Source organism: Jaculus jaculus, chromosome 13 (assembly GCF_020740685.1).
Source record: "Jaculus jaculus isolate mJacJac1 chromosome 13, mJacJac1.mat.Y.cur, whole genome shotgun sequence".
Classification (NCBI taxonomy): domain Eukaryota; kingdom Metazoa; phylum Chordata; class Mammalia; order Rodentia; family Dipodidae; genus Jaculus; species Jaculus jaculus.
This window is the reverse complement of record NC_059114.1, coordinates 11,692,344-11,720,140: the sequence shown is the minus strand read 5'-3', so window position 1 is coordinate 11,720,140 and position 27,797 is coordinate 11,692,344. Positions and strand designations below refer to the sequence as shown.

The 27,797-nt window shown below is 44.8% G+C and overlaps 1 protein-coding gene and 1 non-coding gene across 2 annotated transcripts in view; one reads left to right on the top strand and one right to left on the bottom strand.

The window, feature by feature from the left end:
• The window catches only part of Depdc5 (DEP domain containing 5, GATOR1 subcomplex subunit), a 126,475-nt gene that overhangs the window by 61,949 nt on the left and 36,729 nt on the right, over positions 1-27,797 (bottom strand). Inside the window, exons 15-24 of the mRNA XM_045132446.1 lie at positions 27,554-27,688; positions 25,788-25,849; positions 25,022-25,095; positions 22,373-22,442; positions 19,706-19,742; positions 18,898-19,018; positions 15,650-15,870; positions 12,495-12,698; positions 7,767-7,902; positions 6,763-6,860 (exon numbers count right to left, since the gene is read on the bottom strand). Of these exons, the coding sequence (XP_044988381.1) occupies positions 6,763-6,860; positions 7,767-7,902; positions 12,495-12,698; positions 15,650-15,870; positions 18,898-19,018; positions 19,706-19,742; positions 22,373-22,442; positions 25,022-25,095; positions 25,788-25,849; positions 27,554-27,688 (1,158 nt within the window). The remainder of the gene's footprint in view (positions 1-6,762; positions 6,861-7,766; positions 7,903-12,494; positions 12,699-15,649; positions 15,871-18,897; positions 19,019-19,705; positions 19,743-22,372; positions 22,443-25,021; positions 25,096-25,787; positions 25,850-27,553; positions 27,689-27,797) is intronic.
• On the top strand, positions 10,405-10,533 carry LOC123454381. The gene has a single exon (XR_006633347.1). It is a non-coding gene; the product is annotated as a small nucleolar RNA SNORA33 (small nucleolar RNA).

Genomic DNA, 27,797 nt, shown 5'->3' with positions numbered 1-27,797 from the left:
TGTTTGTCGTGGCTGGCAGCCCTGGTGTGCCCATTCTTTCTCACACATAAATAAATAAATTCTCTCTCTCTCTTTCTCTCTCTCATAAGCAAATAAATAAAAACTCAAGAGAACCTGGGCATTGTGGCACATGCCTTTCAGGAGGCTGAGGTAGGAGGACCACTGTGAGTTTAAAGCTAGCATGGACTACTGAATGAGCTTCATGTCAGCCTTGGATAGAGTAAAACGCTGCCTCAAAAACAAAACAAGCCAGGTGTGGTGGTACACACCTTTAATCCCAGCACTTGGGAGGCAGAGGGAGGAGGATCGCCGTGAGTTCGAGGCCACCCTGAGACTACATAGTGAATTCCAGGCCAGCCTGAGCTAGAGTAAGACTCTACCTTGAAAAACCAAAAACAACTACAAAACCCCTCAATGGCCAAGCATGGTGGCACATGCCTTTAATCCCAGCACTTGGGAGGTAGAGGTAGGAGGATCGCATGAGTTCAAGGCCAGCCTGATGAGTTCCAGGTCAGCCTGTTCAAGAGTGAAACCCGCTGGGCGTGGTGGTGCAAAGCTTTAATCACAGCACTCAGGAGGCAGAGGTAGGAGGATCGCAGTGCGTTCAAGGCCACCCTGAGACTCCATAGTGAATTCCAGGTCAGCGCTGGCTAGAGTGAAACTCCACCTTGAACCCTGTCCACCCTCCCTAGCTGTTCAGTCCACACGGCACCAAAGCCGTCACTCCCTCACCTGACATGTCGCCGTCAGAGATGTTCAGTCCACACGGCACCAAAGCCATTCACTGCCCATCTCCCCACGAGAGGGCTTTCCTTTCACTTGGGTTTTTCCACACCAACTGCCTCAGATAGAATACCAATGGGCTGACAAGCCAGAAGCCCCGGAGGTTAAGAAAGCTGATGTCTTCATTATTTTTGTTTCTTCTCAAGCCTATACATAGTGCCCTCCAGTTCAATAAATCTATCTGGAAGGGACAGCAATTTAGTGAACTCTGAAAACAAAACCACAGTCCACAAAGACTGAGGCAGACTTGAAAAGAAAGCCAGGTGGAGGAAAAAGTGCAGCTAATGCAGCCCTGCCCTGGTGAGCATGAAGCTCGGGTTCAGCATCCAGCAATGTGTGACCAAGGTGTGGAGGCGCACACCCACAATCCATGCACCCAGGGGGCGGGGTGGTGGTGGTGGTAGAGGCAGGAGGGCCAGAGGTCCAAGGTCATCCTTGGCTATATAGTGGGTTTAATTCCAGCCTGGAATATGTGAAACACTGTCTTATTTTTTTTTTAAAAAAAGGCTAGGTGTGGTGGCACCTTTAATCCCAGTACTCAGGAGGCAGAGGTAGGGCTAGAGTAAGACTACCTCAAAAAAACAAAACAAAACAAAACAAAATTTAAAAAGAAAAGGAGAGAAAAAGAATAAACCAAGGTAGGAAAAGAACTGCTCTAGTCTTTCAGTAAATATAGTTGATTGTTCAATAAGGTTGTAAGAAAATGAAGAAAAGCATTAGAAGAAAAATTAAATTATTCACCAATGACAGAAAGCTTACTTCTCTAAGAAGGCATTTAGCAGGCTGGAGAAATGGCTTAGCAGTTAAGGCACTTGCCTATAAAACCTAAGGATCCAGGTTCAATTCCCCAGTGCCCATGTAAGCCAGATGCCCAAGATGGTACATGCATCTGGAGTTCATTTAAAGTGGCTAGAAGCAGTGATGTGCCCATTTTCTCTCTCTCTACTTCTTTCTCACTCTCTTAAATAAATAAATAAAATATTAAAAAAAAATTAAACTGAAGGCATTTTAGCACTCATTTAACTATCAAAGGGCTACAGATGTAGTTCAGTTGTACAGATTAATTGGTTATTCTATATGGTAATAAAAATTAGGCTGATTTCTTCTAATTCCCTTGTGGCCTCATTAACATAATTCATCAGGAAGCCCAGGGCCAAAGATGGGAACTCAATTCCCATGTGACTATAGATCACCTTCTAATGATCCTTGGCTCCTTTGAAAATACATGCTGAAAAAAAAAGAAAGGAAAAGAAAAAGAAAGAAAATACATGCTGCAGCTTATAAGAGTACTAGAAAGGGTAAAGGTGACCCCATAAAACTAGGTCACCCAGGGCTGGAGAGATGGCTCAGAGGTTAAAGACGCTTGCTTACAAAGCCTGACAGCCTGGGTTCCATTCCCCAGTGCCCACATGAAGCCAGATGCGCAATGTGGTGCATGTGTCCGGAGTTTGTTTATAGTGGCAAGAGGCCCTGGCGCACCCATTCATTCTCTTTCCTTGCAAATAAATAAAAAATATTTTTTAAAACTATGTCTCCCTGACTAGAAAACAACTCAAAGAGCCCATAGCTTCTAAGAAGCCTAGCTTTCTAAGGTGAATATGTATGTGAGTATATGTGTGTAATCAAACCTAAATATCAATTCAACAATTTTGTGGGTTATTCAAAAGCGAAATATATGACACCTTAAAACTAAAAAATTCATTGTCAATACGTGTGGTAAAGTACAGAGAGGAATACAGCTGTTTCAGTAAAGTGGAGAGAAAGACACGGAGAAACCAGCAGCAGGATCGTACGTACTATGCTGTACCACCGGGTTATGCATACGGACCCGTATGGAAGCAAGCCCAACGGCTCCTTGGAAGCATGAGGTAGACAAGGAGCCTCAGGGAAGGCTTTAAAAAAGAGACAATGAGCCAGGTGTGGTGGCGCACGCCTTTAATCCCAGTACTCGGGAGGCAGAGATAGAAGAATCTCTGTGAGTTCAAGGCCACCCTGAGACTACAGAGTGAATTCCAGGACAGCCTGAAGTAGTGTGAGACCCTACCTCAAAAAAAAAAAAAAAATAAAATAAAATAATATAAAGAAGACAATGAAGCCAGGCATGGGGGCTTACGCCTTTAATCCCAGCACTCGGGAGGCAGAGGTAGGAGGACTGCCATGAGTTTGAGGCCACCCTGAGACTACAGAGTGAATTCCAGGTCAGCCTGGGCTAGAGTGAGACCCTACCTGGGGGGGGGGGGGAGGAGAAAAAAGGAGACAATGAGACGATGAAGACTAGGGAGATGGCTCAGCTGTTAAGCGCACTTGCTTGTAAAGCCTGCTGGCCTGGGGCTCAGTTCCTCAGCCACCCACGTAAAGCCAGATGGGCATTTATGGGCGGCAGCAAGAGACCCTGGCATGCCCATACACACACGTGCACTCACTCGTGCACACTTCAAGGAGGTATGATAAGGGCTGAACTATAAAGAAAACATGGATGTTTTTCAAGCAGAAAGGTAAAGAGGACACTTTCTACAGAGGGATAATATTACACAAAAGAGAAGCTGCAAGCAATGGACACAATATAAAAACAAGAGGAGGAGGCTGGAGAGATGGCTCAGCGGTTAAGGCACTTGCCTGTGAAGCCCAAGGACCCAGGTTTGATTCCCCAGGACCCACAAAAGCCAGAGGTACAAAGTGGTGCATGCATCTAGAGATTGTTTGCAGTGGCTAGCGGCCCTGATGTGCCCATTCTGTCTGCGCCAATCTCTCTCCCCCCCTCCAATAAATAAATAAAATACTTAAAAAAATAAGTTCAGGACTGGACGGATGGCTTAGCAGTTAAAGCAGTTGCCTGCAAAACCAAAGGACCCAGGTTCGATTCTCCAGGACCCATGTTAGCCAGATGCACAAGGTGACGCACACTTCTGGAGTTCCTCTGCAGTGGCTGGAGGTCCTGGCACACCCATTCTCTCCCTCCTTTTCCCTCCCTCTCTCTCTCTCTCTCTCTCTCTTTCTCTCTCTCTCTCTCTTTCTTCCCTTCTTTTTCTGTCAAATAAGTAAATAAATAAAAATAAAGTATATTAAAAAAGTAAGTTCATGTATTAGTAACAACAAAAGATCCTACTTGTCACCTATTCCCCCAGCACGTCTGCCACTGTTCTAGGCCTTTCTATGGGTTGTCACACTTATTCTTAGTTTTTGGTTATCACATTTTATTATTTTTTTTGTATTTTTTTAATGAGAGAGAGAATTAGCATACTACAGCCTCTAACTTTGCAACTGAACTTCAGATGTGTGCGCCATCTTGTGTGCAAGTGTGACCTTGCATGGTTGAGTCACCTTACCTTGTGCATCTGGCTTATGTGGGATCTGGAGGGTCAAACATGGGTGCATGGGCTTCACAGGTAAGTACCTTAACCACTAAGCCTTCTCTCCAGCTCCTACTTGATAGTCATAAGTTTCCTGTTCACAAGAAACTGAGGTACATAGAGGTTAGGTAACTAGCCCAGGGAGCTCACTGCTCATTAGAAATGTGAGTGGACTATGTGCAAGATTTAAGGGCCTATACTTTTTCCAGACCCGAAGCCAAGTAGAAGTGGAGACAGGTGAACATAGGCACAGGTGATGGCTAGCATCAAAAGCTATGAGGGGGATGGGGAGGTGGCTCAGCGGTTAAAGGTGCTTGCTTGTAAAGCCTGACAGCCAGAGTCCAATTCCCCAAACACCCATGTAAAACCAGATGGACAGGAGCGGGGCATGGTGGTGCACACCTTCAATCCCAGCACTCGAAGCAGAGGTAGGAGGATCACTGTGAGTTCGAGGCCACCCTGAGACTACTGAGTGAATTCCAGGTCAGCCTGGACTAGAGTGAGACCCTATCTCAAAAAACGAAAACAACACCACCACCACAACCAGATGGACATTAGTTTGCAGTAGCAAGAGACGCTGGCATGCCCTACATACACACACACACATTCTCTCTCTCTCTCTTTCGTAAGCAAATAAATTAAAAAAAAAATTTAAGCCATGAAGAACCAGTTTAGGATTTCTACGTGATTTCTCTGGTCAGGTTTACATTTGGAAATATCCTGACCAGAGACAGGAGAGGCCTACACAAAGGTGGTGAGAGTGGGGGTGCTGAACTGGAGCCAACACCAGGAGGAAAGGAGAGCAGGGAAGGAGGACAGCGAGCTCAGATGGCAGGTGACACATTAAGGGTGTCATCCCAGCACAGCAGTCCATCAGGTAGGCACATCGACAGCTCAGTAGCCCAAGACAGAAAAGGGGAAGCCAGAGATCCAGGCTGCAGCAAATGCTTTCCCAATGTCAGATGGCTATCTGTCTGTCTGTCTGTCTATACCTGGATACCAAGAAACCCTCAGCAAAGCAGACACAATGGTGTCACCTAGGATCTTATACAACCATCCCCAAATAATGACTCTGAAAGATAACTCCTTTCCCCAGAGGAAATTTCAAAATTCCAAGACTTATCAGGGGAATGATCTGGCCTCCCTGGGCTACTGTAGGCCTAGAATGTTCTAAGTAGATTCTAGTGCTGTTATTATCTGGATTCATAATTAACTCTCTGTGTTTTGGGTCACTAGTGGAGACCCAGGAGCCTCAGAACAGCCTTCTTCAATGCACTTCTATTCCTCAAACCAAGAGATCAAGCTCTGATTCCTACCTAAAACAGGACTCCTTAGTTTAGCAAAGTAATAGAAACACTGCCTTCAGAACATAAAATTCCATAAGCACTTGAAGTCTGCCTATTAAGTAACATTTTTAGCATACAAGTGCATGGTATAAAGGGCCTCTGTATCCTCAGACTTTGACTTCACTGTTTTTCCTACTTGTTTAATCATTTTGGGATTATCTTGCTGCCAACCTACTTCCCAAGCCTCAGTCACAACCCTCTAGGAATAGAACTGGATGGATTTAACAATGAATGAAGGACTATCATTAACTTCCCTTAAGCCAACTTCTAGAAATACAGGTTAATTTAGTGAACATAAGGTATGATGTAGTAACCCCATCTTGTTGTCTTAAGACTTCCACACTCATCTTTGATACTTGGCCCCTGACACTTTCTAGAAACTGCTTCTACCTATCTGAATTCAAGTTCCCCTATGCCCAGAAGGCACCCTGAGCCGCATGTGATGTCACATGCTTTTATTACCAGCACTCAGGGAAGCTGAGGTAAGAGCATCACTGTGAGTTTGAGGCCAGCCTGGGCTAGAGTGAGACCCAGCCTCAAAAAAACTAAAACAACAATGACGAAAACCCAAAGATCCTCTGAGTCAGCCAGTCAACTGAGGACAGCACCTCCGTCAGGACACCTGGCTTCCAGTGCGAGGTTAGTTTAATATCTCTACATCTCTAGACAGTAGGTTGCCTATGCAAATTATATATAGTAAGTTATGTCTTACTAGGATTATTGGATGAGATAATAAAAGTACTTCCAAAAATAGTGAAAACCAAATTCCTACTCCACCCACTTACCACCTGCACTTGGAATCCTTACCTTCTAATTCTCTACCCAGCCAAATTCTGCCCCTTCAAACCTGAGATGTACTTTTCCTTCTCTGTGTAACCACAGCAGCCTTCTCTTTTTTGAGGTTATATCTGAAACTACACTATTCCCCCCCAGGCCTCTCTGGACAGTTTTCATGAGGGAGGGTTTGCTGACTCTGGGCCACCGAAAGCTCCCCTGAAACAGAACACTCCGACTCTGTTCCCGGTGCTGCTCCCCACACGTGCTCCCCACGGCCCCCAGAACAATGATAAATGCGGCATGGCCAACGTGTTCTCAGCTACAAATGCAATGTGCAGCCCATTTGTAATTCCATGCATTATACAGCACTCTTTCTAAATAGGTCACCTAAAACTGGCTGAAATGAGCCCAGAATAGACATGGCCCTGCTTTTCTGGCCCTTGTGACACTTCTAGATGTAAGCCTGCTCCGAGCATCCCACCTCTGTTCCCTCTTGGATGAATTACCTGCACCACTGTTGCTAAGCAGGCTGACAGAAAGCTCTTCCGTTCCACTGAAGTTCAAGAAGGACATGCTGTCACCAGGTTGGCGTGAAGTGCTGTGCCTGCAGAGAGCAAAGCCAGGCCACCCGGCTTAATGCAGATCTTCACCTCCTTTTCTGTTCACCCTGTATCCTAATGGGGGAGGGGGGCAGCTCCCAGAAAACAAGCCTAAATATTCAGCCACACATGGTGGCAACCTTTAGGATCCATACCAAGCCACCACTTGGTGGCACTTCATGTGTGTGTCAGGACTGGCCTCCTGCCTTGGCACCCTGGCTGCTCTCTTACTGCTAAACGAGACCACCTGCCCTTTCTGCACCATGACCCCCATTCTACACAAAGGATGTGAGGTACTCGAAAAGATGTACCAGAATTAATTTGGTGAAGACGGCCGCATCCTGCCCAGAACCCTCACCCATCTGGCCCATACTTTCCCTCCAGAGGCTGTCAAAGTGTCTGAAGGAGACTGCCAAAGACTGCTCTCTGCAGAGATTCCTAAAGCAATGCACAAGCAGGGTATAACCCAGGCTTCAATGACTGCACTGACTCTTGAGCTGTTCTGTAACACTGTTGGAGCTTGGGTTCAACAACCATGGAGATCCTCACGACCTAAACTGGGCGTCACAGGGAGCCGGCCAAGACAGCTGCGTCAATCACCTGGGCCAGCTAGCTAAATCCGGTTTTCCCTCTCATTTTCATTTTGATTGAGGTTTGGAAGAAATCTCTGTTTTCAGATTTATAAGGGCTAACATTAACAGAAACCTACAGCAGGGCCTAGGTCAATTCACAAGCAAAAATGTCAGGCCATTTCCTTTGCCCTTTGCTCAGGACGGGGTGTTACAGGCTGACAAAGCAAGGCTCCGGTCGCATGTTCTCGTTTTAGGTTGTAAGTGTGACACTGCTGCTGCCGGCAGTCTTTTCTGCGTGCTGTGCGGGGTCACCCTGCAGAGCCCTCTGCGCACCCTCACCTCCCCGCAGCTTCGTGGTATGCCAGCTCCAACAGCTCTGCCGAGGAGCGAGCGGGCTCCCTCTGCCTGGTGCCCTGCAGCTCCGCCATGTTCTGCCGGGTCTGATGGTGGATCTGGATGGCCTCTCCGGACGGTCCTACACACACAAAGAGCACTCAACGTCATGCCTACCTGGCAGGTTGAGCTGCAGGCTTACCTGCAATCTTTCTCCTTCCCGCTGGGAGTACTGGACAAAGCACACTCCGAGGAACTCACAAGGGGCCCACTCCCTCCCGCAGAGGACAGCTCCTCAGCAAGCAGGACCCACCCCACTGCAGGCCTCCTGTTTACCATCTCTTCCTTCCACTCTGTTAAAAATCGTTTTGGGGGCTGGAGAGATGGCTTAGTGGTTAAGCGCTTGCCTGGCAAGCCTAAGGACCCCGATTCAAAGCACGATTCCCCAGGACCCACGTTAGCCAGATGCACATGGGGTGCACGCCTCTGGAGTTCCTTTGCAGTGGCTAGAGGCCCTGGTGTGCCCATTTTCTTTCTTTCTATCTATCTATCTATCTATCTATCTATCTATCTATCTATCTATCTATCTATCTGCCTCTTTCTCTCTCAAATGAAAAAATTTAAAAAAAATATTTTTTGGAGGCCAGGCGTGGTGGCACATACCTTTAATCCCAGCACTTGAGAGGCAGAGGTATGTATATGTATTTATATGTATGTGTATATATATATATATATATATATATATATATATATATATATATATATATATATATGTATTTTGGGGGGGGGTCCTGGAGAGATGGCTTGGCAGTTAAGGCGCTTGCCTGCAAAGCCCAAGGACCTTGGTTTGATTCCCCAGGACCTACGTAAGCCAGATGTACAAGGTGGCATGTCTGGAGTTTGTTTGGAATGGCTGGAGGCCCTGATGTGCCCATTCTCTCTCTCTACCCTTCTCTCCCTCTCAAATAAATTTAAAAAAAAAAAAGAATACATTTAAAAAAATAATATTAAAAAAATAGTCTTTTGAAGCCAGATATGGTGGTACATGTCTTTAATCCCAGCACTTGGGAAGCAGAGGTGGTAGGATCACTGTGAGTTCGAGGCTACCCTGAGACTACACAGTGAGTTTCAAGTCAGCTTGGGTTAGAGTGAGACCCTACCTTGAAAAACCAAAATAAATAAATAATAATCTTTTGAGAACCTCTGTGTCATTTATGCTAATGTAGAGGCCATAGAGAAATAGACAAAGCCGGGCGTGGGGCGCACGCCTTTAATCCCAGCACCCGGGAGGCAGAGGTAGGAGGATTGTTGTGAGTTTGAGGCCACCCTGAGACTACATAGTGAATTCCCGGTCAGCCTGGGCTACAGTGAGACTGTACCTTGAGAAAAAAAAAAAAAAAAAGAGAGAGAGAGAGAAACAGACAAGTAGAGGAGGGTTAACAGCAACTAAAAGAGAAAGAAGAATTTATGATGAAGGTATGAAACGGTTCTGCTCCTACTTAACACGTGTGACTCTTAAGCAGGAGTTGCCAGTTGTGGTGGCGCACACCTTTAATCTCAGCACTCAGGACAGATTACCTAGGTAGAAAAAAATATCTGTGAAGTCCCAAATGTAAATCAAGAAAACATGTGCAGGAGACCAGGAGATTAGGTGGGAAAGAAAAGGGAGGCTGAATGCAGATGAAGACATAGGAAGCTGAATTGCCTGGCAAAGGGCCACAGTCACTAGAGGGCGAGGTGGGCAAGCAGATGAACAATCAACAGTGTTTGGAGACTGATGTTTTTAGTAATGTGTACATTCTGGAAGGAAGAAAAGCACACAGAGCTGAAAGCCACAGAAGAAAGTTGTTTTAAGACATCTTAGTCAGAGGCTGCAGAGAAGGCTCAATGTAAAGGCACTTGCTTGCAAAGCCTGATGGCCTTAGTTTGATTCCCCAATACCCACGTAAAGCCAGATGCAGCAGTCGCAAGAGGCCCTGGCATGGCTTTACACACGTGTGCACTCCTCCTCTAATAAATAAAATAAAAAAGAAAGGGCTGGAGGGGTAGCTTAGCAGTTAAGGTGTTTGCCTGCAAAGCCAAAGGACCCAGGTTCCATTCCCTAGGACCCACATTAGCCAGATGCTCAAGGGGGCACATGCATCTGGAGTTCGTTTGCAGTGGCTAGAGGCCCTGGCATGCCCATTCTCTCTCTGTCTTCCCTTCTTTGTCAAATAAATAAGTAAAAATAAAAATAAATAAATAAATAAAAAGAAAGCTGGGTGTGGTGGTGCATGCCTTTAATCCCAGCACTTGGGAGGCAGAGGTAGGAGGTTCACAGTGAATTGGAGACCACACTAAGACTACATAGTGAATTCCAAGTAAGCCTGGCCTAAAGTGAGACCCTACCTTGGGGAAAAAAAAAAAAGAATAAGAGGAAAAAAAAAGAGCTAGAGAGATGTCTTAGAGCTTAAGCTGTTTGCCTATAAAGCCTAAGGATCCTGGTTCAATTACCCAGTACCCATATAAGCCAGATGCAGAAAGTGATACATGTGTCTGGAGTTTGTTTGCAGTGGCCAGAGGCCCTGGCATGCCCATTCTCTATTTACCTCTCTCTCTCAAAATAAATAAATAAATTTAAAAAGAAAAGAAAAAACAAAGATCTTAGACAGCTAATTATTATGCATATATGAATGTTGCTGCAGAAATTTAGAAAAAGCTGGCAATAGTGATGCCGTTTTATGAGCCTTAAGGACAGCTGAGGTCATTGAGGTCCCTAAAAATGGCTACAGTATGATACTAAAGCGTTTTCACAAGACTTAATTAAAATTTTACTATACCTTGTTCTAACTTAATAAAACTTGAGAAAGCTAATAAATCACATAAAAAATAATAAAGAAATATAAAAAAAAACACAGAACAAAACAAGAAAACAGGCACAGTGGCACACACACGTAAGATCCTATTAAGCAGAAGTTTGGCTTTAGCTACAGCTTGATAAAAGCCTTACCATCATCTTCTTGAGGACAGGATAGATCAAAAAAGACAGGATGGGGGGCTTGGGAGATGGCTTAGTGGTTTAAGCACTTGCCTGTGAAGCCTAAGGACACAGGTTCGAGGCTCGATTCCCCAGGATCCATGTAAGCCAGATGCACAAGGTGGCGCATGCATCTGGAGTTTATTTGCAGTGGCTAGAGTCTGGCGCGCCCATTTTCTCTATCTGCCTCTTTCTCTCTCTGTCACTCTCAAATAAATAAATAAAAATAAACAAAAAAAAATTTTTTTAAAGGACAGGACGGGGAAAACAATAAAGTAGACCCTCAAAAGAAGACTAAGTGACATACATAAGTGTCACCTCAGAGAAGGAAGGAACAAGAATGAGGAGCTGGGCGTGGTGGTGCACGCCTTTAATCCCAGCACTCGGGAGGCAAAGGTAGGAGGATTGCCATTCGTTCAAGGCCACCCTGAGATGACAGAGTTTATTCAAGGTCAGCCTGGACCAGAGTGAGACCCTACCTTGAAAAACCAAAAAAAAAAAAAAAAAAAAAAAGAATGAGGAACACTGAGTCTTAGGAAAGCTGATGGTAAACAACAGTCACTGGAGAGATGACTTAGTGGTTAAGGTGCTTGCCTGGGAAGCCTAAGGGCCTAGGTTCAACTACCCAGTACACACAAGCCAGATGCACAAGATGGCAAACACATCTGAAGCTTGTTTCAGTGGCTGGAGGCCCTGGTGCACTCTATCTGCCTCTTTCTCTTTCTCAAATACATAAATAAAATATTTTTTAAAAAAGAATAGGAGGTTATTACCATGGGAAATTTTTTTTATAATCATGGAAAATGTTAATAAAAATTGAGAAAAAAAAAAGAATAGTCACTTTGAAACTGAAAAAAGTAAAGCTCTTGGACTAGAGATGGCTCAATAGGTAAGGCGCTTTCTTGCAAGCCTGACAGCCTGGGTTTGATTCCCTAGTACCTATGTGTGATGATTACGTTGTTGTCAACTTCCTTTTGGGTGGGTCTCTGAGATTGCTTTTAGGAAGGATTAACTGAAGGAGGAAGTCCCTCCCTTCAGGGTCAGCCCTAACCCCAGAGTGGGCGGCCCCTCACAGAGGGGGACTTTATATATAAAGAAGCTCTGGGTGAGAAGATTCCCCTTCCTTCCACTTGACCTCCAGAGCCACTGACTGCCTTCCAGTATGGCCTGAAGACCACTGTGAACTAAAGACCAGCGGCTCCTCAGGAAGCCTCTAGGCCTTCAGCGCCGGATCGGGACTGCTGAGGCATCTGGCCGCGTGGACTGAACAGCTACCAGGTTCCTTGCTTCTTGGGCCTCCAACTGCTATTGGACTGCCACAAGCTAATCCAGTAAGTTCCCTCTTAATGAAATTCATTCTGTCAGTTCTGTTCCCCTAGAGAACCCTGACTAACACACCATGTACAGCCACATGCACAAAGTGAAGCATGCATCTGGAGTTCATGTGCAGTGGTGAGAAGCATGTGTGCGTGCATACTCTCTCTCCTCGCAAATAAGTTAAAAAAATTTTTTTAAAAGCTCTTAAGTTAAAAAGAGCTACCCAATTACAAACCTATATTCTCAGGGTGTCTTCAAGAATCTCCCCAAGAACCCCTGTGATAAATGTGGTTACCCCCATCTTACTGGTGAAGCCAGGAGGTTCATAGGAGGTAAGGTATTTGACCAAAGACACATGGTAAATGCTGAGGACTAGGACTAGGATTGCAAAGTCCACTTACCCACAGGAAAAGTGTGCATCCAGCGTCTTCTATTGGACGTGAGCTTCATGGGCATTCGAGAGGGGGCAAAGGGGTTAATCAGTGCTCTCTGCGGCGTGTATCCACCGGGCCGAACATGTAGCATGGACTCTGCACTGCCTACGTGGAACCTTCCTGGTGCGCTGGAGTCTCGCTGTGGTGGCTCTGCCATGTTTTCCAGGACATCTGCTGGTGTAATCATGGAGTTGGGGACAAAGACAAAATAAAGTAAGATTAGAAGTGGGAGGATTGATGAGTCAAGATGGACAGGAATCTTAGACATAAAAACACCAGGAACTCAGAGTGTTGGGGTGTGCTGACTCTTCAAATACTAGGGAGACCTGGCTCAATGACAACCTGCACAAACCTAATGTGTCCTCGCGTTTTAGGTGGGGACCTTGGTCACTGAGATATATGCAATGTAGCACCGTTATCCTCCTTGGAGGCATGGGAAGAACATGAGAAATACATGTGGGGGCGAATCCCAGCACTGGGGAGGTAGAGGTAGGAGGATCAATGTGAGTTCGAGGCCAGCCTGAGACTACATAGTGAATTCCAGGTTAGCCTGGGCTGGAGTGAGACTCTACCTCAAAAAAAAAAAAAAAAAAAAAAGAAAAAAGAAAAGAAAAACCCAAAAAGATGGCTTGAAGGTTAAGGCATTTGCCTGCAAAACCAAAGGACCCAGGTTCCATTCCCCAGGACCCACATTAGCTAGATGCACAAGGGGGAGCATGTGTGTAGAGTCCATTTGCAGTGGCTGGAGGCCCTAGCGCTCCCATTCATTCTCTCTCTCTTTCCCTATCTTTCTCGGTCAAATAAATATTTTTAAAAAAATATTTTTTAAAACCCAAAAAGATAAAAAATCTTAAAACATGTTTTTTCATAGCATTGCATCGACAGTGCCTCATTAATAAAAGCATCCTTCCTGTTGCCAAGTGCTCAGGTCCTGTCTTCTCCGACCAGCGTGCTTGGCCATGGAAAAACCTCCCTGCCCTCGCGAGTCCTTTCAGGGGAAAGGGAGGCAGTTAGTGTGTGCAGACACAACCCTCCCGACGTGTGAAGGCACGTGCTCCTGACTGCACATTTCCAAGTCAGGCAGGTGACAACAGAGGACAATGATTAGTGGAGGGTTTCACTCCAAGGGGTAGCAATGGGAGGCTGATGATGGAACTGTCTGTAATCTTTTTTTAAATTAAAAAAAAATGTCTTTATTTATTTGCAAGCAGAGAGAGAGAGACACAGACAGACACAGAGAATGGGCGCGCCAGGTCCTCTAGCCACGGCAAACAAACTCCAGAAGCATGTACCACTTTGTGCATCTGGCTTATACAGGTAAAGTGGAATCGAACTTGGATCCTTAGGCTTCACAAGCAAGTGTCTTAGCCACTAGGCCATCTCTCCAGCCCATTTTGTGATGCTGATATTACACTATGGTGACTTTACCTCCCTGTGTGGCTTTTGCAATTTCCTAAGAATCCATACATGTGCCAACAAGGGTTGTTTGCATTCCTTTGTTTTAATGTCAGGAGGGTCTGTGGACGTGAGCTACAGGAGGAACAGCACCTGTGCTGCTTACTGTGAAGCAGAGCAGCAAGTGACTGGGAAGAAGGAAGTGTGGAGAGGCTGGGGACGTCACTCAGTGGCACAGCACTTGACAAGCATGCAAGAGGCCTGGAGACCAATCCCCCAGCACCCCCCAAAAAAAAGAGGAGGAGGAGGAGAAACAGAACAAGAACAACAGGAAGAATGGCCGTGCCTCAGAATCTATAAGACATTGATTCCAGGCCCCCACTCTACCCCATGAACTTCAAACTCCTTTCCTCAGATTGGTGCAAAATTTGTTTATACAAAATATATATATATATATATGCATATATATGTTTCAAATCATCTGTAGGTTACTTTAATATGTAATACAAAGTTGCTATTTGGGGAACAATGACAAGAATTTTAAAAAATCTGTACACATTCAGTACAGATACTTTTTTATTCTTCTTCTTTCTTTTCTTTCTTTTTTTGTCTTTTGTTTGTTTGTTTGTTTTGTTTTGTTTTTTTGAGGTAGGGTCCCAATCTAGCCCAGGCTGATCTGGAATTCACTATGGAGTCTCAGGGTGGCCTTGAACTCAAGGTGATTCTCCTACCTCTGCCTCCCGAGTGCTGGGATTAAAGGCGTGCACCACCATGCCCGGTCAGACACTTTTTAAAAACATTTTCAATCCATAATTGGTTAAATCTACAGTTAGAGAAATCTATGAAAGTGAACATGAGCTGAGTCTGGTGTCTATAATCCTAGTTACTCTGGAAACTCAGTCAGGAGGATGAAAATTCAAAAACTGCCTAGTCCACAGAGAGTCCAAGTCCACCCTGAGCTATATAAGACCCTGTCTCAACATAAAAAAATACAAAAAGAGCTGAAATGCAGCTCTGTGGTAGGACTCGGTTCAATCTTGACTACTGTAAAAGAAAAGAAACCACAAATGTGACGAGCCAATATGGAGGACCTAAGACTATTTTAAGTCTGGCTCACATAGAGAGGATGTGAAGATAAGAAAAGCCCTCTCAGGGCTGGAGAGATGGCTTAGCGGTTAAGCGCTTGCCTGTGAAGCCTAATGACCCCGGTTCGAGGCTCGGTTCCCCAGGTCCCACGTTACCCAGATGCACAAGGGGGCGCACACGTCTGGAGTTCGTTTGCAGAGGCTGGAAGCCCTGGCGTGCCCATTCTCTCTCTCTCCCTCTACCTGTCTTTCTCTCTGTGTCCGTCTCTCTCAAATAAATAAATAAAATAAAATAAAATATTTAAAAAAAAAAAAAAGAAAAGCCCTCTGACCATAGGATATTTTTTACAGTCATGGAAGTTGTTAATAAAAATTTGAAATAAAAAACTAAAAGCCCTCTGACCTACAAAAGCTCTATGGTATCATATGGAAAGGTATACACATAATGGGGTACAAAAGGCTAGCAACAAAAGTAGTAAAATGCATGGCTGCCATCTAACACGATCTGCACCCATACCAATGGCACGGAGACAATTAAGACACAGGACTTACATCCCGCCCCAGTGACTCCCTGCCACTTCATCCCCACTACCGCAAACTGTCCCCGAATCTCCTCAGCTCACGGTGCTGCAGCATGCTGACCTCGGGTGCTGGTGTAGCCCAAGGAGCTGCTGACTTCATACTGGTGCAGGTGGGGGTGGGGGATCATCAAGATGTTGGCACTCTTGCCCAGGGAGCTGTCGTCAGAAGCTTGGCTCCTCACTTCCTCGGCGGGCAGCGCACGGCTGGGCAGGGAAGGGCTGGAGGAGACGTCACAGGAGCTGGCACTTCGGCGGCTGTGGTTCTCCCGCTCTCGCATGGACCTGCCAGACAGAAGACAGGTCATCACCATGCAAGGGACATTTCCCACTTGCGGTGTAAATGCCAAAGACTATCACCTGACATATCCACTCAAAAAAAAAAAAAAAAAAAATCAGTGAAGTAACACAGGAGATATTTTGCCACAATCAACTTGAAATATGTTACAAAAAGGGACATGGCTGCCAGTTCTCAAGCTGAGCAAGTTCTGGGATGAAAGCTGTCCAGAGTGATTGCTCCAACCAGTCTGATTCCACTCATCAATCTCACATCAATCAATGAGGCAACACAGTAAACTCAAGAAGTCTTGTTGATCTGAAAATCAAACTAGATGGCTGGAGAGATGGCTCAGCAGTTAAGGCGTTTGCTTGCAAAGTCAAAGGACCCAGGTTTGCATCCCAGGTAACCACGTAAAGCCAGATGCACAAGGTGGAGAATTCATCTGGAGTTTGTTTGCAGTGGCTAGAGGTCCTGATGTGCCCATTCTCTCTCTCTCTCTCTCTCATAGATAAATATTTTTAGAGAAAAAAATCAAATTTAATCAAGCCTCTGAAGATAATTGCCAGTTTATAAGAAATTCATGGACTAAATCAAAGTTAAACATTGTAAGAAAAAAGTAAAATAAATAAAGAGCAAAATACTGTCATCAAAAAAGAAAAGAAAATACAGGGGCTGGAGAGATGGCTTAGCAGTTAAGGCGCATGCCTGTGAAGCCTAAGGACCCCAGTTCAGTTCTCCAGGCCCTGTGTAAGCCAGACATACATGGTGGCACATATATCTGGAGCTCATGTGCAGTGGCTGGAGGCCCTAGCATGCCCATTCTCACTCTCTCTCTCTCTCTCTCTCCCCATCTCTGTCTCTAATAAAAAGTAAATAAATAAGCTGGGTGTGGTGGCGCACACCTTTAATCCCAGTACTCGGGAGGCAGAAGTAGGAGGGTCACCATGAGTTTGATGCTACCCTGAGACTACATAGTGAATTCCAGGTCAGCCTGGTCTAGAGTGAAAGCCTACATTGAAAAACCAAAATAAAGAAAGAAAGATAAATAAATAAATAGGGCTGGAGAGATGGCTTAGCTGTTAAGTGCTAGCCTGTAAAGCGTAAGAACCCTGGTTCCAGGCTTGATTCCCCCAGGACCCACATTAGCCAAATGCACGAGATGGTGCATGCATCTGGAGTTCATTTGCAGTGGCTGGTGGCCCTGGCGCGCCCATTCGCTCTTTCTCTATCTGTTTCTTTCTCTGTCTGTCTGTCACTCTCAAATAAATAAATAAATAAATAAATAAAAATAAACAAAAAAACTTTGAGAATAACAATTTTCATTAAAAAATAAACAAATAAATAAAACAAAAGAAGAGAAAAAATACATTATAACCCAATATAATGTGTGGATTTTGTTTAGATACCAATTCATACAAGTCTATTGCAAAAAATATATATATTTTTAAATATATTTTTAAAAAAATACTTCTTTTCTTTCTTTGAGACAGAAAGAGGCAAAGGGAAGGAGAGAGGGAGGAAAGAGGAAACAGGGAAGAAGGGAAGGAAGGAAGGAAGGAAGGAAGGAAGGAAGGAAGGAAGGAAGGAAGGGAGGGACGGAGGAAACAGAGAGAGAGAATGGGCTCATCAGGGCCTCCAGCCACTGCAAATAAACTCCAGATGCAAGCACCCCCCTGTGCATCTGGCTTATGTGGGTACTGGGGAATCAAGCTTGGGTCTCTAGGCTCCACAGGTAAACACCTTAACCACTAAGCCATCTCTCAGCCCCCAAAACGTATTTTTGAGGCAAGAGGGAAATCTGGATATAGACTGAGGACATAAAGACAATTAGTATAAATTATACTTTGATGATAAATAAAATAAAAGTCAAGTATGGTAGCTTATGTGTAATCGCTCATGAAACAGACGGGCACAGCCACACATGCCTGTAACACGAGTCCTGCCGGGAACAAAGACCAGACAATCATCAGTGTCCACAAACTCCAGAATCAGAGATAAAAAAGACAAAGGACAAAAGAAAAGAGGAGGGCTGGTGAGATGGCTTAGCAGTTAAGGTACTTGCCTATAAAACCAAAGGACCCGATATGTGTGTGTGTGTGTGTGTATATATATATATATATATATATATATATATATATATATATATGTATGTATATGTATAAATAATTATAATAATATATAATAACTATACACACACATATGTATGTATGTATGTATAAATTCTAAGCCAGGTGTGATGGTGCATACCTTTAATCCCAGCACTTGGGAGGCCTGCCTCCCAAGGTTCACAATGAATTTGAGGCTACCCTGAGACTACATAGTGAATTCCAGGTCAGCCTGGGCTGGAGCAAGACCCTACCTTAAAAAACTAAGGGTGGTGGCGGGGAGCCTAAGGCTAGAGAGATGGCTTAGTGGTTTGAGGGAAAAGCAAAATGACCCAGGTTCAATTCCCCAGTACCCACATATAGCCAGAAGCACAAGGTGGCATGAGTCTGGAGTTTGCAGTAGTTAGAGGCCCTGGTGTACCCTCTCTCTCAAATAAATAAATAAATAAAGAGTAAAAATATTGTAAAAGAATAGGTGAACCAAAGAGGCTGAAAACAGAATCTTTAATGACAGGCTTTCCCTTGGCTAATTAGAAACATTTTCAGAATTGCTCTCATAAAGGTCCCTGTGGATATCAGGTCTTCGTAAACATTTTTTTGGTTTGGTTTTTGGGGGGTAAGGTCTCGCTCTAGCCCAGGCTGACCTGGAATTCACTATGTAGTCTCAGGGTGGCCTTGAACTCATGGTGATCCTCCTGAGTGCTGGGATTAAAGGCGTGCACCACCACTCCTGGCTTTTTTTTTTTTTTTTTTTAACCCTGAGACAGAATCTCACTATATAGGCAAAGCTGGTTTTGAATTTGAAACCCTCTACCTCTACCTCTTCACTGTGGGATCGATCACAGGCACTTGACACCTTGCCTGGCCCCTAATTAATTTCGCATGCAGCCTCCTCCCACCGCCCCCTTAGGGAGTCTAGCACACAACCTGCATGTGATGAGGCGCGGGGCCCTTGACGGGCCAGGCAGCCTGAACACTTGAGCGTCGTAAGCATCGTAATCGACTTGGATGGGAAGGGCGCTCTCCGATTCTTTGGGAGTCCCGAGAGCTGCAACACACAGACACAACTTGTCACTGAAATGCACATTAAACAGACGTTCAGAAAGTCTTCATCAAAATATTCAAGGTATGGGTTATCATCTACCAAAGAAAGAATGGGATAATAACCAATTCATCAGGTTGTTGAGATTATATGACATGATGATGATAAACATGACATAAAAATATAGCAGTGAGAAAAGGCAAAGTTTGGGTAGTGTTTTCTTCTTCTGTGATCCTCCTCAAAAAATATCATCTTAGGGGTTTGGAGAGATGGTGCAGTGCTTAAGGAGCTTGCTTGCAAAGCCAGATGGCCTGGGTTTGATTCCCCAGTATCCACATAAAGTCAGATGCACAAAGTGGTACATGTATCTGCAGTTAGTTTTCAGGGGTGGGGCAAGAGGCCCTTGTACACTTATTTTTGCCCTCTCTCTGCAAATAAATAATAAAAAAAATTTTTTTGACTAGTCTTAGTATGTTCAGTACATGGACCCAGGAACTGACAAGAACACGGTTTTGTTGCCATTCTTCATGGAGTTGACAAGGCGAAACTGCAAGGTAACTAGGGAGCCTTTCAAAGGGAACTAGGTCTCCTGACTTTTCTGTGAACCTTTTTATGTGACTTGGCAAATTTTCTTGCCATAAGATAACTGACTTTTCCTAAAGGTGAGGGGAAAGAGTCTCAAAAAATACTCACATGCATCACGGCCATTTTTTGCTCTCTCCGAGTCAGGCTATAAAATTGAATAGATAGCTTATCACAACTCTGCTACAAGAAAACTGAACCCAACCCACAGGACCTATGCAGCTACTCCCCCAGGCAGACAGCACGTCCTGGTAACGGATGGAAAAGCAGGGGCACATCCCCGACACCCCTATGCCCAGTGTCAAGCCCTGCTGGGTCTCTGACTTTCCACGTTCCATCATATTTATTCTCATATCCCCATCTGATAGATGAGGATATCCAACTATACAGACAATAAGAGGGGGTTTTTCCCCCTAAAGTAATACAATTAGCAAAACTCAAACCCATTATTCTCAGACTCTTAGTCAAGCTACTACTGTTACATGTATCAAAATGGTACGTGCATTTGGAGTTTGTTTACAGTGACTAGAAGCCCTGATGTACTCATTCTCATTCTCTATCTCTCTCTCTCTCTCTCTCTCACACACACACACACACACACACACACACACACCACACACAAATATTTTTTTAAAATTTTGTGTGTGCATATGCATATGTACGGGCACGCAAAGAAGTCCTCTTGCCACTGCAAATGAACATCAGATGTTTGTTCATGTTTATTTGTTTGTTTTTGGAGGTAGGGTCTCACTATAGCCCAGGCTAGCCTGGAATTCACTCTGTAGTTCCAGATTAGCATCAAACTCACAGTGATCCTCCTCCTACCTCTGCCTCCCAAGTACTGGGATTAATGACATGTGTTGGGCTGGGAAGATGGCTTAGTGGTTAAGGCACTTGCCTGCAAAGCCAAAGGACCTCGGTTCAATTCCCCATGACCCACGTAAGCCAGATGCACAAGGTGGTGCATGTGTCTGGAGTTCGTTTGCCACAGCTAGACGCCCTGGTGTGCCCATTCACTTTCTTTCTCTCTGCTTCTCTTTCTCTTTCAAATAAATAAATTATAAATAAATAAAAAGATGTGTGCCACCATGCTTGGCTGCTTGTGCCACTTATTTTTGTTGTTGTCTTTGCTTTTGTTTTGTTTCTCGAGGTAGGGTCTTGCTCTAGCCGAGGCTGACCTGGAATTTACTATGTAGTCTCAGGCTAGTCTCAGGCTGGCCTTGAACACACAGTGATCCTATCTTAGCCTCCTGAGTGCTAGGAATAAAGGCATGAGCCCCCACGGCTGGCCACTTTTATGTTTTGTGTCTGGCTTACGTGGTTGGCTTGGGAATTTAATCCAAACTGGCAGACTTTGCAAGCAAGTGGTTTAACCATTGAGCCATCTTCCCAGCCCTTCACACACAGGATCTAACTATTTCCTTCCTCCACAAGCCCCTAAATGGAATTACCTCACATTGGCATGCATATTTGTTTTATACTTGATTCACATGGCTGGAATGCTTGGCAAAAGTATATATAACAATAAGAAACTCAAGTACTAATTTCACCACTTTTTCCAGTGTCTGGCATAACTGCTAATATATTTTAAATCTTGTGATAAGAAAACAACAACAAAACATCTATACTTACTTGAATTTGCATTTCTTTACTACTAAAAGTGATGGGGGTTCATTTTATTTTTTGTTGTGTGTACAATGTCTGTCTGTGTGTCTGTGCATGTGTCAGGCATGTTTGTGTAGGTCACAGGACAACTTTCTGGGGTTTGTCCATGACTTCCAGCTTATGTGAGGCAGGATCTCTCACTGTTGTTCACCACTGGGCTGGTTTGTGAGCTCCAGGAAATTCTCCTGTTTCTGACTCTCTTCTCACCATCCATTAGAGTCCATCACTGTGCTGGGGTTACAGAAGCCAGCTATGGCTTCCAGTTTTTATAAGGACTTTGGGGATACAAACTCAAGGTTGCACAACAAGCGCTTCATCCAGTGAGCCATCTCCTCAGCTGCCCCCCATTCTCCCGCCCCCAGTTTTTGAGGCAGTCTCATTCTAGCTAAGGCTGACCTAGAATTCACTCTGTAACTCACGCTGGCCTTGAACTCACAGCAATCCTTTTTCTTTTTCTTTTTGGTTTTTCAAGGCAAAAAGTCTTACTCTAGCCCAGGCTGACCTGGAATTCACTATGTATTCTCAAGCTGGCCTTGAACTCACAGCAATCCTTTTTTTGTTTTTTGTGTTTTCAAGGTAGGGTTTCACTCTAGCCCAGGCTAACCTGGAATTCACTATGGAGTCTCAGGGTGGCCTCGAACTCAGACATCCTCCCCTACCTCTGCCTCCCGAGTGCCGGGATTAAATAGGCGTGTGCCACCATGCCCAGCTTAATCCTTCTATTTTAGCCTCCCAACTGCTAAAATGATAGGCGTGAGCCACTGTGCCTGGCTAATGTGACTGTTGGGGGAAGAAAAAAAAAAAAAACAACTCCTTTGCTACAATGTGTATCTCTGTCATTGTCTCCAATAGAGTTGCTTTGGTACTTGAATAAACCAGTCACATCAAAATAAAATGATTTATCATTATTTTGCAAAACCAATGGTGAGATCACAGCACCCAACACAGCGTCTGGTTTTAAATGCGTTCTGAGGATCCAAACTCAAGTACTCCTGCTTGTATAGCAGTACTTTTCTCCTAGCTCCCTAAGACAAAGTTTCTTAAACCTTAACCGTGACCCTGTAGGGAGGAGGTGGGGAGCCCCCGAAGGTTCTCCAAACTGGTGAAACCTACCTTCTTTCCTGCTAGTTTTATTCGTGGGGTGAAACTATTACAAAAGAGCTGACTTTTGGATGTGTAGAAGCTGTAAAAAAAAAAAAGAAAGAAAGAAAGAAAGAAAGAGAGAGAGAGAGAGAGAGTCATTAATCTAAACCTTAAGACAGCTACAGTGCCAGGTAGGATCACCCTTCTGTGCCCGGCTTGATTTCTTTTCTTTTCCTTTCTTTTCTTGTTTTGGTTGGGTTTCGTTTTTTGAGGTAGGGTCTCACTCTATCTCAGGCTGACCTGGAATTCTCTATGCAGTCTCAGGATGGCCTTGAACTCATGGCAATCCTCCTACCTCTGTCTCCCAGGTGCTGGGATTAAAGGCATGCGCCACCACGCCTGGATCCAATTCTTTTTGTTCTTTTTGATTGTGGGTGCGTGTGAACGTTGGTAACAGTGTGCCAGGTGCACGTGGAGGTCAGAGGACAACTTTCTGTGTCTGTCGTCACCTGTACGTTGTTTAGGACGGGGTCTTCTCTGGTTCACTGCTGCACTGGCCAGGCTAGCTGGCCCGTGAGCTTTGCAATTCCCCCATCTCTGTCTCCCTTCTCACCACAGGTATGCTGGGATTCCAGACACGCCACACTTCTGGCTCGGATGTGTTTTGGCTATCTGAATTTGGATTGTTTAGCTTCCAAGTAAGACTCCTGGCATGCCCTAGGCTCAATCCTCAGGAATAAATAAGCAAGCCAGGTATGGTGGTGCACACATGTAATCCCAGGACTCAAGAGGCCAAAGCAGGAGGATTGTCATGAATCTGAGGCCAGCCTCAGTTAGACAGTGAATACTAGGCCTGTCAGAGATACACACAAGTCTATATCTCAAAAGAAAGCAGAAACACACATACACACACACACAAGCTCATGGTAACTGGTGACTCTGCCACTCAAGGGACATGTGACAATAACTATAGACATTTTTGGTTGCTGCAATTAGGTCTATGTGCCACTGGCAGCTAGTAATTAGAGGCCATGAACATTACTCAATGCCCTATAATGCACAGGGCAAAACCCCATGCCAAAGAATGATCTAGACCAAAATGTCTGTACTATTTAGATTGAGAAAGCTGTTCTGGAGGAAAGACTGAACAAAGGAGACGCTACAAATAGACATGCTGGGCCAGGGAGATGCCTCAGGCACTTGCTTGTAAATAGGCATGCCAGCAATAAGACAAGAGCAGTAGTTTAAAAAACAACCCAAAAAACAGGATGAGAGCTGGAGAGATGGCTTAGTGGTTAAGGTGTTCAAAGCCAAAGGACCAAGGTTCGATTCCCCAGGACCCATGTAAGCCAGATGCATAATGTGGCACATGCGTCTTAAATTCATATGCAGTGGCTACAGGCTCTGCCACACCCACTGCCTCTATCTGCCCCCAACATTTAAAAAAAAAAAAAAAAGAGACCGTGGTAACAGAGGATGGAAGAAGCCACTGAACTAGAATGAGCCAGAATACTGAAATTGTGTCCCAAATAGAGAAATGGGGACTTCGCTATAGAAGGATGGGGACAGACACATGGATGATTTGCTACAGTCTATGGAATTTGAGGATCAAACCAAAGCCCCTGTACATGCTAGGAAAGTGCTTTACCACTGAGCTATAATTTCAACCCCACAGTCTCTTGGAAGAAAAAGAAAAAAGCAATCAGTACTCATAGAAAGAATGTCACAGCCTGTTATGGAGGTGCACACCTGTAATCCCAACACCAGGGAGGCTGGGGTGGGAGGATCATGAGTTTGAAGCCATTTTGGGCTATGTAGGGAGATCATCTCAAAACAAAACAAAGAAAAATTTAACAAACTTAAAAATACATATATCTTTTAATGTTATTATTTCTTTACTTGAGAAAGAGAGAAAGAGGCGAATACAGAAATAGAGAGTGGGCACACCAGGGCCTCCAGCCACTGCAAACTAACTTGATGCGTGCGCCCTCTTGTGCATCTGGCTTACGTAGGTCCTAGGGAATCGAACCTAGGTGCTCTGGCTTTGCAGGCAAATGTTTTAACTGCTAAGCCATCTCTCCAGCCCTAAAAATATTTTATTTGCAAGCACAGAGAGAGACACAGAGAGAGAATGAATGAGAATGTGCCAGGGCCTCCAGCCACTGCAACAAACTCTACATACATACACCACTGTGTGCATCTGGCTTCATGCAGGTACTGAGGAATCAATCCTGGGTTGATGAGCTTTGCAGGCAAGCATCTTATCATCTCTGCAGTGACCTCCCCCCGCCCGGCCCATTTTTTGTAATTTTTTTTTCAAGATAGGGTCTCCTTCTAGTCCAGGCTGACCTGGAATGCACTCTGTAGTCTCAGGGTGGCCTTGAACTCACAGCAATCTTCCTATATCTGCCTTCCGAGTGCTGGGGTTAAAGGCATGTGACACCACATCTGGCAATTTTTTTTTTTGTTTTTGCTTTTTTGAGGTAGGGTCTCACTCTATCCCAGGCTGACTATGTAGTCTCAGGTTGGCCTTGTACTCATGGTGATCCTTCTATCTCTGCCTCCCAAGTGCTGGGATTAAAGGTGTGTGCCACCATGCCCGGCTATGTCTGGAAAATTTAAGAACCAAAACCAAGGAAACTATTGAAAACCCTGGGTACCAATGAAGATCACACCCACCTGTGGTTTATCCAGTGAGGAATATTATAGTCATCACCCAGCCGAGAATCCCGAGGAGCACTGCGGTTGTGTAGCTGCGAAAGAAAAGGCCAGGACACAGATGGGCCGGAGAACAAGCAGGATGGGTAAGGGCTCCAACACTGGCGGGTTAGTTCACCGTACAATGCCCGCCACGCACTCATGCACTTGACACCCAATCCCCAGCTGGTGCTGCTGTTCCGAAGAGCTGTGGAACCTTTAGTTAGGCTGCTGAAGGAACCTCTCACTGGGGTGGGCCTGCAAGTGCCAAGGCCGGCAGGCCCCACACACAGTCACCTCTAGTTGGTGCTGGCAGATATGATAGTGTGCTTCGCCTGCCTATCCCTGCCATGCTAGGCTTCCCTTGAAACTGTCGGCCCCAAACAAACCTTTTCCCTCCTTGAGCTGCTTCTGGTTATTTAGTCCAGCAATGAAAAGTAACTCATATACCAATTCTTCTATTTCTTTTTTTAAAAATTTTTAATTTATTTATTTGCAAGCAGACAGAGACAGAGAGAAGATAGACACAGAGAGAATGGGAATGCCAGGGCCTCTAGCCAATGCAAATGAACTCCAGATGCATGTATCCCTTGTACATCTGGCTTACATGGGTCCTGGGGGATCGAACCTGGGTCCTTTGGCTTCACAGACAAATACCTTAACTGCTAAGCCATATCTCCAGCCCCAATTCTTCTATTTTTAACTATTCTTCAACTGCACTTTCAGAAAGAAACCTAAAACCTATTACCTTGAATAATGGCACAGCATGTAATGGCTGCTCTCCCATGCACACCAAGTCCACACCAATCCCTAAAAAAAGAGGAAAGGACAAAATGAGGTGGAAGAAGGAGAACAGCTGCAAAGGTAAGTACATTATTATTTTTAATTTTTATTTTATCTTTTTGTTTTGTTTTGTTTTTTGAGGTAGGGTCTCACTCTAGCCCAGGCTGACCTGGAATTCACTCTGCATTCTCAGGGTAGCCTCAAATTCACAGAAATTCTCCTACCGCCGCCTCCCGAGTACTGGGATTAAAGGTGTGCGCCACCATGCCCGGCTTTATTTATTTGGTCTTTTGAGGTAGGGTGTCACTCTAGATCAGGCTGACCTGGAATTCACCATGTAGTCTTAGGGTGGCCTCGACTTGCCATGATCTTCCTACCTCTGCCTCCATGTGCTAGGACTAAAGGCATGCATCACGATGCCTGGTCTGACTTTTATTTTCATTTATTTATTTGCAAGCAAAGAGAGGAGGCAGAGAGGAGAGATGCACAAGGGCATCCAGCTGCTGCAAATAACTCCATATGCATGCACCATTTTGTGCATCTGGCTTTACATGTGTAGTGGGCAATTGAACCCACATTGTTAGGCTTTGCAGACAAGCGCCTTAAGTGCTGAGCCATCTCTCCAGCCCACCATCGTTATTATTATTAATGATGATGTTATTTGCCTTTGTATGGAGCCAAAAACAATTTGCCATCCAACAAGTTATAAACTCATCAGTGCTGTCTATACAACAATGAAATTAATGCACTTTTTTGGTTTCCTGTCTAATGAGTTTCATCATTCCGGCCACTGTTCTCAACACTCAGTGCTTAGCAATCAGTCTTCGAATGCTCAGCAAATTTGTAAAAACAAAACAAAACAAAACAAAAAAAAACACCCAACTATGCCTGTTATTCAATTTTTTTAAGGTCAAGAAGTAAAAGGAACCTTGCACGTTCAGCAAAAAAACAAAATAGTTTGGGCTGGGGAGAAATCTCAGTGCTACAACAACCATGTGACTAGTGTGTGTAAGGCTGTGAGTCTGATCCCAGCACTGCAAAAACAGAAAGTAATCCAAAGAATCTCTTGATTGGCAAATGGGATTTACTTTCTCAACGCCAAGATAAAAAATGGATATTTGAGAGCGAAAATGGGCACATCCCGGCCTCTTGCCACTACAAACAAACTCTATGCACGCACAACTTTGTGCCTCTGGCTTTACATAGGTACAGGGGAATTGAACCCGGGCTTTTAGGCCTTTAACCACTAAGCAATCTCTCCAGCCCTCAAATCCATCTTGCTGGTGAAGCCTAAGTCGAACTAGGAGGTTTGGAGACAAGCTGGGGACTCAGGGCACATCACAGAGAGGACTGACTAGACGACCTCACCCATCCCAATGTGGGCTGATGGCATAGTCGTCCCTCGAAACTATCTCCCCAGAAGCAAGTGGGAAATAGTTTGGAAACTCAAGAGTACCAGAAACTTCCATTAGACATAAAGATACAAATCTCAATATTAAAACCTTGAGGAAGATCACAGTCATGGAACAATGAGTGATCTATCATTTATCAAACCAATTTAACCATGACACCTCTCCTGTCACCTGATTTCTACTGACCTCCCCCATCCTGTGACACACTCACCACCTTGTAGAGCTCCTTATAATCTAAGACACCAGCGAAAGCTGACAGTGCTCAGGGCAGGTCAGGCTATGAGCACAAGGAGACAGAGCAGAAGCCAGTGACCGTTACCGTTATCTATCATCCGCTGCTTGGTCAGGATCATGAGTAGGCGATCCACTTCAAAGACACCCACCCCGGGTGTGATCACCACAGACATCTGCCCCGTTCGGTCAAAGTTGCGATTGATGTAGTGCTTGTCGAACACTTGAAACAAAACAAAGATTTTTCCAGTGATGATGTCATAGCTTGTCAGAAACAAGCCACAAGCAAGCACCCCTGGCTTCCAGAGCATTTTGTACACACTTTGATCATG